This window comes from Taudactylus pleione, unplaced genomic scaffold, assembly GCF_031769625.1.
Source record: "Taudactylus pleione unplaced genomic scaffold, aTauple2 ptg000170l, whole genome shotgun sequence".
Classification (NCBI taxonomy): Eukaryota; Metazoa; Chordata; class Amphibia; order Anura; family Myobatrachidae; genus Taudactylus; species Taudactylus pleione.
Window position 1 is genome coordinate 3127174 of NW_028284572.1, and position 12285 is coordinate 3139458.

General features: G+C 42.7%; 1 protein-coding gene across 5 annotated transcripts in view; it reads right to left on the minus strand.

Moving 5' to 3' along the window:
- The window catches only part of RAPGEF2 (Rap guanine nucleotide exchange factor 2), a 364888-nt gene extending 353183 nt beyond the window's left edge, over window positions 1–11705 (minus strand). For 4 of the 5 annotated variants that reach the window (XM_088475300.1, XM_088475298.1, XM_088475299.1 and 1 more), the window contains exon 1: window positions 11171–11704. In XM_088475300.1, the coding sequence (XP_088331426.1) occupies window positions 11171–11239 (69 nt within the window). In that variant the 5' untranslated portion in view covers window positions 11240–11704. Of the gene's footprint in view, window positions 1–11170 lie in introns of all 5 variants that reach the window. The other variant, XM_088475296.1, reaches the window with a different exon arrangement.
- Window positions 11706–12285: the final 580 nt, after the last annotated feature.

A 12285-nucleotide genomic window follows, 5' to 3' on the forward strand; every position in this document is an offset into this window, starting at 1 on the left:
ATTGACATGTCTTTTTTTAACATAAAACACCAGAATGTGGACAGTCATAAATGTATATGGTTGACAAGGAAAATGTCGACATTCACAAATGTCGATATGGCTGAAATGTCAACATGTTCATAATGTTGACATTTAACATGTCAACATCAGAATGTCAACAATACAGTTTTGTGTTAACTATTAGTGCTAGGCTGAAAACTGTATATCAACATTATGGTGTCGACATTACCAGGTGACTTCCACTAAACTTTAGGTAACAAACCTAGCAATTAAAAGCATGCGACAGAACTTTATTTATTCACATACAAATGTGACCGGAAAACAACGTCAATAGCCCAAACAAACACAAAAGCAACAGCCGTTTATAACCTGTTAGCAGCTAGGCATCATGGGATATATAATTCATCAAAAGGTGCCCAACCTCAAGTGGATCACAAAGAGGTTTACAAATGAAGATTAGCAGGATTATGGTCACATGCAATGTATTTTCGTTTTAATGTTTGAGGACTGTGGACATTACAGATTAAAGATACAAAGGAATGTCGAAATCATCATGACACATTTTTGTTTCTCGTTGTACAGCAAAAAAAACAAAAAAACACAAGGAAGAAAAATAATGTACTGGATCCTAAAATAGATACTGTCAAATTTGCAATCACAGATTAATAAAATGGATATTCATGCTCTCAATTCAGCCATGCCTGCTAGTAACTTATGCTGCATTACGCAATTGCTTTTCCAAGAGAATTTTGTTTTCAATTCACCATGGTTCTGTTGTATGTTATTATGTAACTGTAAGCCTATTTAACCTACAGTTTAATGCTTTAAATGGATTATGAAGAATAAAAAGTGCCATGCAAACAATTGAAGGTGTACCTGTCACATACATATAGTATTGCAGACTAAGGCAATATTCTGGGATTGATCTGAAGAATACTCCATAGCACTGCCAGCATGTCAGTAACACGTTATATCACTAGTTACCCAGGACATTAGTAGCTAGTTGGTCACCTAGCCACAGCAATGTAGTAAATGTCTGTGTGTAGCCAGTGGAACAAATTAGTAGTAGTGACATTCCTGGTTTTAATGGCTTAAACAGATTCTATATACACCTAAGCAGTCATTTGAATGGTGTCACATGACATGACCACTTTTTCACTGCACATTTAAGACATAATGTCTAATCTTTCCAAATACAGAAAACTTATTTCTACATTTGTGGCTTTTATTAGGACAGCATTTACTGTGCACACAGATAGAGATTTCAACATATTTATTATTAAAACTATCATACAGCGGTCATTAGGACTGTTTAGGTGTTTATATATTGATATTTTATGTGAAAATTATATTTATTACACATTGTGTTGGTTGTTAAATGTGGAGTTTAGAAATTACAATTATACGTGTCTTAATTAAATTATTCGGCCATGCCAATATCATCATTTGCATTTTTATTAGCACAGCATCTTACTGTATACCATTTTGACTATTTTTCTGGTTTGAAAGGTGTATTAGCGAGTGTCCATGGACTCATTATTAGTTGCTGCAGCTGTTTTTACGATTTGTAATTTTTATTTTAAGTAATATTTATCTAACACCATATAGTTATTTGTAAAGGTGCATACACACAACGAATTTTTGAACAATTATCGTTAACGATATAATTTATCGTTGAAAAAATCGTTCACTTTCTAAGTTAAAACGATGAACGATGATCGTTCATGCGCGTTCACGTTTGTAGTTCAGTCAGACTGACCAACTCAACGATTTTCATTAAGGGAATATGCAAAAATCGTTTGTAGTTCAAAAAAATCATTCATTACATTTAGTAAATGAACGATTTTAGTAAACGATTTTCGTTCATTTTTCCCTTGAAAAAATTAACGAAAATCGTTTACTAAAATCGTCAATTTACAAAATCATAGTGTGTGTATGCAGCTTTATTATTATGTATTAGCACCTGAACACATGGGTTTTGCGTAGCTGTCTTGAATAAATAAATAATATTTAAATTAAAAAAACTCTGACACAAGTGACTTCCAAGTGAGATGCATTAGATTTGAGGCAGACCATGTCATTGTGCATTTTAAGAACTTATTATTAGTGCAGCACTTTGCAGTTGCATTTAAAAGGCTACAAAACTTAAGGATGAGCATTTCTGAAGCTGGAAGGAGCCAGCATGAAAGCATCAATGTGACGCCTTAAATTTTTTTATGCTTTAGGTACCATACTCAACATACTATCTCGGATAGGTAACCTGAAAACACATCGTACAGGTCAATCCTTGCTTTGCTAAGCAAAGCGTTCAGGAAATAAATTTGGGCAAATAATTAAAGGTAGATATGCCCTTTCTGCTGTATTTTTTCCCCTCAATTGAACTCCAGTGAGAGCACAAATGCAGAAAGAAGAAATGGCAAGTAACAGTGTTTCCCTTCTGTCTATCACAGCAATGAGCTTCAGGCCACGTTTAAGAAACACAAAGAAACAGAGAAAGGCTCCTCTTTCATTCAGCAGATGCAGGGATACTTTTCAGCAGCTGGCTGTGAGCGTGTGGGGCCCTCCTGTACCAAGGCGGCATCAAGACCAGGTTCAGAGAAATTAGGGGTTAAGGGTGGGAGGGGGGGTCTGATAGTCCATTGTCCAACAAGTGCAAATAACATACATCGTTCATTTTATTTCAGGACTAGCAAAAGGTGCCTCACTAGCCGTGAAATAAAAATGTGTTATATAAAGGTGCATTTATATGCGTACATAAGGCTTCCAGAAGTGTAGCTACTAAGAAAACGGTGTTTAGGGTACAAAACACAAAGAGGCCATGAATTTCATCTACTGATGTGCCCCTTAGACACAGAAATCTGATCACGTTACGCACCTCAATGTTTGACCATGTCTCCGCCAGCCCCGCCATCTTACAACTGATGTTGGAACAGTATGACTGATATGAGGCGCAGTGTAATACCCCTTTTACACAGACTTAAAATCCGGAATGATGCACGTGAACACGCATCAACCCGGGATTTTTGTCAGTGTAAATGGATCCACCCGGGTCCAGGGACCCGGGGATCCAACTCGGGTAGTTTGCAGGCTTGACCATAAGGTTGTTCCCGTGTCACCTTGCAGTGTAAACGGCGCAATCCGGGTCACAATGACCGGGATCATGCCGCCCGAGTGCTGACCCGGCTCCAGTGTGTCGAGGTGTAAAAGGGGTCTGTCCCAGTTCTGATCCGTGTTTGAAACGTGTTCCAAATCCTGGGGGTATAATAGTCGTGAGGGGAAGTAGTGGTCTACCTGCTCTGGTCTGTTGGGAAATTAGAATGAAATAGAGAACATCAGTAATTCCATTAGAAACGAAAAGTTACTCAATTGCATAACAGGTGCTGTCTGGCTGGAAACCTGAGCCAAACTTCGTCCTGTGCTAATATAACACATTTGCATGATTCCCTGCATATACTATAACTATCTATATTATGATTCTAGATGTCTTCATTAGTGTTCCACTTTCTATGTTGTCAGATAATTAAGAGTGAACTTATATATTATTTATGGTTTAAAAGTTTCCATAATCCTCAGAGAGGAATGCACTTTTGGAATCCATTTATTTCTTAGAGAGCATGAAAAAGCTATTTAAAGCATTGTGACTTTTTAGAAGCACAAAGCTGTTTACACAGTGCTACTAAATATTGGCAGAATATAAATATTTACTCCCTATTATTACAAATTACATTCCTTGTCTCATAATGTTAGGCAACACAATATATAGATATTCGACAAATATTTTAACATTGAAGTTTACTTTTACTAAATATTGTAAGTCTAGGACACCACTGATTTGCAAATACATGCAGATTTATGTTTGCATATAAGTAAAACAAAGTCTAAATGTTCATGCACACATAATTTAGGGATCAATGAAACAAATTGTCCTTTTTCTCAGCACTGAGACATTATGTATCAGCGCTTACTGCAGAGCTGCAGGATGTCTTAGCACCGAGATTAATGGAAAAGTGAGTCGCCAGGCGTTCCATTAACTCACCCCTCTGACGATCCTGCCTGCCTAGTATTGATGCAATATAAAATGACTCCAGGAGGCCATGCAGCACATGCGTGAGATCTTGCAAAACAGTGAGATCTTTCAGAGGGAGACACATGCATGAGGATCATGACTGGTAAGTGACAACAGCACCATCTAAGATGGCACCATGGAGCTCATTCAGAACTGATCGCAAGTTGCGGCCGCTCGCTGTCAAAAAAGGGCCGGATATTTAAATGAAGTGCTCGCACTGCATCGCGTAAGGATGCCCTCTATATCTTAGCGTGCCACGGCAAAGTGCGCTCTCAAGTGTATAAAGACGCCCCCTTGCCACTCGCAACACACGTCGTCTCCGGGAACTGTAGGATTAATCAGGAACATTGAGAGCCATCGGAGCTGCTCACAGCCCTTGAAGTTGCCTTAACCCGCCACAAGCACAGCGATCAGTGTGGGCTGAAATACATGCAGGTGACGTGTACAATGATGCCACTTTGCTAATTATGCACGCCCCGTAAACAGCATTTTGGCGGCCTGACATGCCTGCGTCCGCAACACCACTTCCCCATTTACAAGCACCTTCTCCTGTTACCACCCACAAAAGGCGCTATCTGTCACTCAAAGTAGCGACCTGATGGCTTACGTGCAACTAAAAACAGATCGCAAAGACTGGCTTGCACACGCGCACTGCGAATTATACGCATGCGCAGATGGGCAAAAATCGCTCAGAGCGAGCGAGCACAACTTACTGACTGTGTCTGAATCAGGTCCTATGTGTTACTTTCCCAGTAACACATTGCTAAGCTCAGCTTTTCATCTCTTAATAAGTGCTCATAATGCTTTGCCTCCACAGCTGGCTATGGTTGCTGCATTATTAACAGAAACTGAAGGCGGCACTGGAGAAATCTATGATTTCGCCACGGTCTATCTTTTCATACATTTTGCAGAAGCACTAATATCCCTTTTTATCCCAGAGAAAACATTGAATAGAAGGGGTTATTCACCATTTCATATAGTGTTCACTCGGCGGACCCAAAGAAAGTACACTCTAGTGTGTGTACCCGAAAAATGGGGCGTGGCCACTAGAGAAGGGGGCATGTCTAAGACGTGCACCCTTTTCATCACTGTTGGGGACACGCCCAGCTGCGCCCAAGCTCTCCATTCTCGGTGAAAAGATACCGGGCACATGCTACACCGCAATTTTCCGGCACCCGGCAGGTTGTTTTAGCGAGGCGCTGCCAAAAGGCCAGGGTGCATTCTGCCCTTTTGAACTCGGGCAGGACGTGGCGCACCCCTAAACAGCCTAGCGGGAGCACTACCATATATATTTACTGTATTCATATATAGTAACAGAACATAATGCTATATGGCTAGGTAGGCAAAGATTTTTCTTTGGGTGCCATTCATTCAACATTCCAAATCCAAAAAGGTTTCCGGAGTGCCACCACCATTACAACATATACATACATCAGTGGCTTCTCTAACCTCTTTCCTGAAGCTAGTTTGCTCAGGTTAGGTTGATAATTTGTAGCCTGTAGATGAAGACATGACTCAGAATTTTATATTGTTATTTGACTGTGAGCAGGACTAATCGTGGCAGGGTGTGCTCATCAGAGGCACTGCATCAATGGACATGCAGGCCACGATTGGGTTCTCCAGTTTGGAGAGGGGTTAGTCAGCCAAAAATATTTCCTCTGTAAGGGAGGGAGCAGGAGAGGAGAAGCATTGCAGCACTCATATTAGGAATTAAACAAGCCAGGGGTGCAACTTCCTTGAGGGTCACCTTGTGGCATTAGTGCAAAGGACTGCCTACCCCTACTATATAGGGTCTATTTATCAAGCCTTATACCATACACAAACTGTAATTTCCACATATTTTAGGGAGATTTTATTATCAGTGCTATGTAAAAAAAATAAAAAGCCTAATGAGAAGATATCAGAGATGATATCTCCTGTAGTGTTCATTCTAGCACCCTGCACCTGTCACAACCCGTGCAGTTCCTCTTTCCTACCTGGGGTGTCGCTCTCTGTGCTCTGGTGTTTATAGCACACTCAACTGATTCAACAAGCTGCTGATATACAGACCAGTGTGCGCTAGAAGCACCAGAGCAGAGAGCGACGCCCCAGGAAGGAAAGAGGAACTGCACGGGTTGTGACAGGTGCAGGGTGCTAGAATTAATACTATCCTGCATTTGGTAAACTAATTTAATATACTGCAGACCCCATGACTCTCAATGGGGACTGCAGTCTGTACCAAGGCTTAAGAAGCTTAGGTGTACCGACTGACATTTCTGATAAAAGAAATTATACTTAACATGGGGGGGGGGGAATGTATACATTGTTAAATAGGCCCCTAATGTATTTAATGTTTATATTAAATAACTTTCCACATTAATAAGGAACAAGTGAGTTTAGTGTTACACTGAAGCTTGTATCGCACATGACAGGGAATTTCCACCACATAGCAGAGCCCATTGAGGCATTATGTTTGAAATGCAAGTTTAGAGACATTATTATTTGCATTTTTTTTATTTTTACACAAAATAAATGGCAGCAGCTATAAGGCCTTAACGAGACTGCTAGCAATACGTGTTACTTTTAAGCTGGCCATACACTGAATGAGAACCATTCCAAACCGGCTGATGCACATTTTTTAACAATTATTGTTCAGCATTTGTACATAACTGATAATTGTTCATCACTGAAAACAGCAACATCATTAGATTTGATTTTCAAACATGTTTGATTGTCCAGGCCATCGTTCTGGCAATTTAATTCAGAAGAGTTCTGATCCTGCACATGCATTATTCAGTGTATAGAGGCACACAACACTGTTACATCGCTCCCCGCCCCCCGAACCGACCAACCCCCCCGTTGGTCGGTTCATCTCAGTTAATAGTGTAGTACAGTGGTTCCCAAACTGTGCGCCGTGGCATCCTGGGGTGCCTCCGGTTGGTGGTCCAGCACCAAATCAAATTATTTATGGTCAATGTAATGTAAATATGTGAACAAACAGAAGTGCAAACCTGTCCACCAACACATAACTGAGCCCAAGGATGAAAGCTAAACACTATTTACTTCACTTTACTACATTTTTTTAGATTTTCTCAATAAAACTTTTGGCTTAGTGGTGCCGTGAAAACAATTCTGATGCACTAGGGCGCCGCGATACAAAAAAGTTTGGGAACCACTGGTGTAGTACAAAGGTTCCCAAACGCGGTCCTCAAGGCACCCCAACAGTTCAGGTTTTATATATATATCCATGGTTGAGCACAGGTGGTTAAATCAAATTGACTGAGGTACCAATTAAGTCAAATGAGGTCAAACACAGATATCCTTAAAACTTGGACTGTAATGGTGCCTTGAGGACAGAGTTTGGGAACCTCTGGTGTAGTATATGGCCAGTATAATACATAGGGAATTTGTAGTACAAAAGTGCTAGTGCCACTTCTATAGGACTGATATAGAAGGTAAAACACAGACTGTAGCAGTAAATATAACAAAAATGTATTTCTTTGTGGAGTGGTCAAAGGTGGTTACCCACTGAAAGTAGGAAATGACCAGTGACATGGCATGTCAAATCTGCTCACACTTGCAGTTTATCAATATAGGACACAAGTAAATAAATTGCGAACATTGGGCCTGATTCAGTACGGATCGCAACTGCGATTGCAATAGCGATTACGTACGCAGTCTCACTGCGAAGAATATTATCATCATCATTTATATGGCACCAAAAGTGTTTCGCAGCACCTTACAAAGTACATAAACAAATAGGTTGACCAGTGACTTCCAGTACAATACAATACAGGACAAGGATAATATACATTGCTACATTAGAACCATAACACCCAGATAAGCAACAGAGCATAAGCAACCAAGTGTTAGGTGCCCTAGTGGATAAAAGTAAAGTAAGGAGAAGCACAAGGGTAGAGGGCCCTGCTCGTAAGAGCTTACATTCTAAAGGGGAGGGGCAGACAAACAGGTGTGACACAGATGGAGTAGTTATCCTAATCCTCTGCGATCGCTATGCCATCGCAGCACAACATAAGGATGCCCACCTTACCTTACACACAGCCGTGATACTTAGCAAACCATCGGAAAATCGAGTACAATCGAAGCCTCACGCACACTTGCACAAGACCTGACCTTATTCAGGGATTGCTAACCTCATCGCACACAGTGCAAGCCCAAGCTGCGTATGGCATCATAATCTCTAATTTATGCACGCCCCTGCAACGGCGTACAAACGCACTGTAAAACCGGTGTTTCGCCAACCCTCCCCCTGTCACCTCCCCCCAAACAGTCACTTCCTGACAATCACTCTGTTATGGTCTGCATAGTCACTGCGATCGCAGTCCCGATCACAGTGGAGTACTCGCGCACGTACACTGTGATGCATATGCATGAGCAGTAAGCAACAATCGGCCAATTGCGTGTGCAATCACGATCCTTGCTGAATCAGGCCCATTGCGCACTGCTTCCAACCACAGGCCCAAATGAAAGTGGGTATGGTGTATTGGAAGCAATGGCTCCATTCTCATATCTCACTGGTTCCAAAATGTGGTTCTCAAAGGCATCTAGCAGTCCAAGTTTTAAATATCCAGGTGACTTAACTAGGGGTCAAACAGATGGATCTTCCTGATTTGGTGACTGTCATGTGAAAGCAGATATACAAAAACTGTACTATGTGCTTCTTTCTCCTGCCTACAGCTGGGCACACACCGCAACGGTGTGCCGAACCAGTGACGCGACGATGTGATGTAACCATATATCTAATCACCGTAAACAATACACAATCCAATTTACAATAACGCAATATATATCGCTACATGCTTAATGTAACAACACTGCGTCATTGTGGCATTGCCCCATCTGATGTGCAGCACATCAGATGGGAAGATGCGACCAACCAAGTCATCAAACATCGCAAGAATGGCCAATATATTGTATAGTGTGTAGTCAGCTTAAGTCCTAGGGAACATCAACATTGTTAAGGGCCGTACGCACTGGACGATAAAAGTGAACGATGTTAACGACATTGTTCAACGATATATTGTTCATATCCTCCAGTGTGTATGCACTGTACGATCAACAATGCACGCTCCTGTGGGACGATAACGATATCCCCTGTCAACTGAATATACAGTTCAATCTGGGGATATCGTTAGCGATGCCATGCGCCAAATGCAGAATGACCGCTCCCCCCCTCCACCCCGCCGTCGTTCGTCGTGGCCGACTGTATACACTTACAGTGGGCGGCAACCCCGCCGAATCCAATATCGCTTATCACACACATCGTCTAGTGTGTATGAGCCTTTAGACTAATATTCCAACATACACAAAATACTGGTTCGGACAAACACAAAAAAAAATAATTAAGTAATGCCAGGAAAATAAGTACAAATATTCAACAGTGGTAATATAAGAAAATGTTTTAGCTAACGATTTAGTCATTAGAAAATGAGCTTCTGAGGTAAAACTTTTGATATGATAAAGGTGGGCACTACTGTTAATGCATCAGGCTGACTGTCATACTGAATATTTTAGTCACTGAAGAATTTGTGCCTTAAAGAAAACTTTCACTGATAAGGAAAATGAATTGTGCAAACAAATCTTAAGAGGAAATTATACTGATAAGATGTGGGAAAATAAGCGTGCATATACCACAGCCAGCTTATCTGTGACCATAACTTAAGCATCTGTGCCAGGCTCGACTCCACAGTTATACAAGTGTGTCTTACTGATCTCCCATAAATAGATAAGGTCTCTCAATGCGTACAATGGGCCTGATTCAGAGCTGAACGCTCTGACCAGAGCGCTCGCTCTGAATCAGGGCCCTCCTCCATGAAAATGGAGCGGCCTCCTGGCCGCTCGTATAGCTGTGGGTGACCACCAACAGCATATGCGAGGGGCCAAAAAGATGGTCGCGATGGTCTTGACCATCGGACTTGCGACAGAGACCCTGCGGTAGGGTCTCCCTGCCACAAGCCGCTTGCGAGCGTACTGCCGCCCACGAGCGGGTCTGAAAGACCCCCAATGGTCCCAGAGGCTTATCGAACCAAAACTTGAAAATATATGCACAAACACACGAGTAGACACCACTATGCACAGCTCATGATATATTAGCCTATTTTATTCTTATGCATTTATATTCAACACCACAGGCAAGACCCAGACAACAGCTTGATGCTCACTAGCATTCTCCTATCCACTGTTTTTCTAGATAAAGTGTGTATAATTAGATTTATGTGCTGTGAACTGCAAGGTTTCACTTGCAGACAAGCCCTTCGGGTAAGAAATACAGTTCTTTTTGTATCCAGAAATGGGTGAAATTAATTGTGCATTAACTAAAAACTATGGTAGGAAGTACTGAAATCACACAAAATAAAAGTTGAATTGTCACAGAACCCAGAGAACGTGATGTCATTCAAAGTCTCATTCTCACACTGCTCAGCAGAACAAATGCATTTCCTTAGATAAGCACAAATAGCCAACATATAGCCCTGCAAACGCCAATCTCTGCCAAACACTACACTAGTCTTAATGAATAGAAATGACACACCTAACCTCTGTTGTGGCTATATACACATGCAGAAGAAGGGCACATTGTATTGCTATGTGCCCACACTCCTGCTATAATGACCTCATGCAGTGTTACCCTGTATATCAGGTAGGAGTTTGATGAGGTTAGAGGAAACAATTGACAATGGCTTGTTGTTGGGAGAACTCAGGATCCCTTGCAGGTCAGCCTAAGAGAATTGCAGATTCCCATTATCCAGATAAAACCAATTATATAGGAAAGATCAGGACAGGTATCCCAAAACTACACACAATGCTACTAGGTCTTCATTTAAAGATCATCTCATTTCACAAGACCAATTATGGTGGGCACCCCATAACAAGAGCAGCCAGGCTTGGATCTGAGCTGTGGGCACTGACTATGAAGTATGTCACTATTATATACACTGACAAATGCTGAAGTCCTCCTATCCCATGTTACTACAGGCAAAAGTCTTCCCATAATCCAAACAGGTATAAAGTTGTGCCCATTGATGCTACAGAAGGTGCCAGGTAACTTCCCACAGAAAGGTGACAGTCACAGCTGGCACACAGCACACACTCCTCTGTGTATCATACCTGGGGGCTCCTGTCAGCCGGGGGCTTCATCACAGCCTGTCTGAAACTATTATCCACATAAGACGCCATATTTTGCCCTTCGGGTCCCACAGGCTGCTAGATGCTATGCTGCCCAGTCTCCGGGCAGTGCGGGGGGGTTCCCCTGGCTGGTGCACTGTACGGTACAGGGGGGATCCAGCTGCGGGAAGTAGTCGGGAGTTGGCAACGGTACTGTGCGCCTGAGCAGAGGGGAGGGAGCGCTCGCTGCCACTCACACACAGCCGGCCGGGCACATGCCCCCCGCGGGCAGAAACAGGGGGCTCAGCACAGGGGCATCACTCCGGGGCAGCGGCATCACACACAGGGGTAGCAGGAAGAGGGTGTGGAGGATGGAAGTAGTAAGTAAGACGTGCAGCCGCCTCTTCCTGTCCTCCTTGTCGGCGCCTTATTGCCGGCTCTCTGCTGTCCCCTGCTGCTGTCTCTCAGCGGCGCAGCCCGCAGGTCCCGGAGCCAGGCTGGGTGGTGCAGCTCCAGACTACTGAGGCGGTGGCCGGGGCAGTCGCGCTCTCACACTATTTATTACACCGACTTTATAGTCCATACACTGATTTGCGATTGTCATCTGTGATGTGACTTATCACAGCCCCCGTCTCTCGCAGTGCTGCTGGCTGCTATTGCTGCTTTGTTATATACAGCATGTGTGCACTAGGAGGAGAGGAGGGAGGTGAAGGAGCGGGGAACTCTATAGAAGTCACAGGGCTCGAGAGCTAAGGGAACAATTCTAATGCTGTGACATGCATGTGCAAGCACAGAACAATAGCATACAATACACATAGGACGCATGTAGTCTATGGAAACACAAATAACATGGGGAACATATGGAGCAGCTATGCTAAAGGCTTTACCATATATACCACCCAGATATTTTATGTGTTTTACCGTAAAGCATATCAAATATCTGGGTAGTATATAAAGGACACGTAGAAGCAGACGGTATCAGTATGTTATGCCGGTTGTTGGGATGCCTCCTGTCACAATACCGACAGCGGCATCCCGATGGTTGGTATCCTGACGGGTCTGGTAAGTATACTTACCCTCCTACCTTCTCCCCCTAACCTTCCATTTTTGTAGCCAAA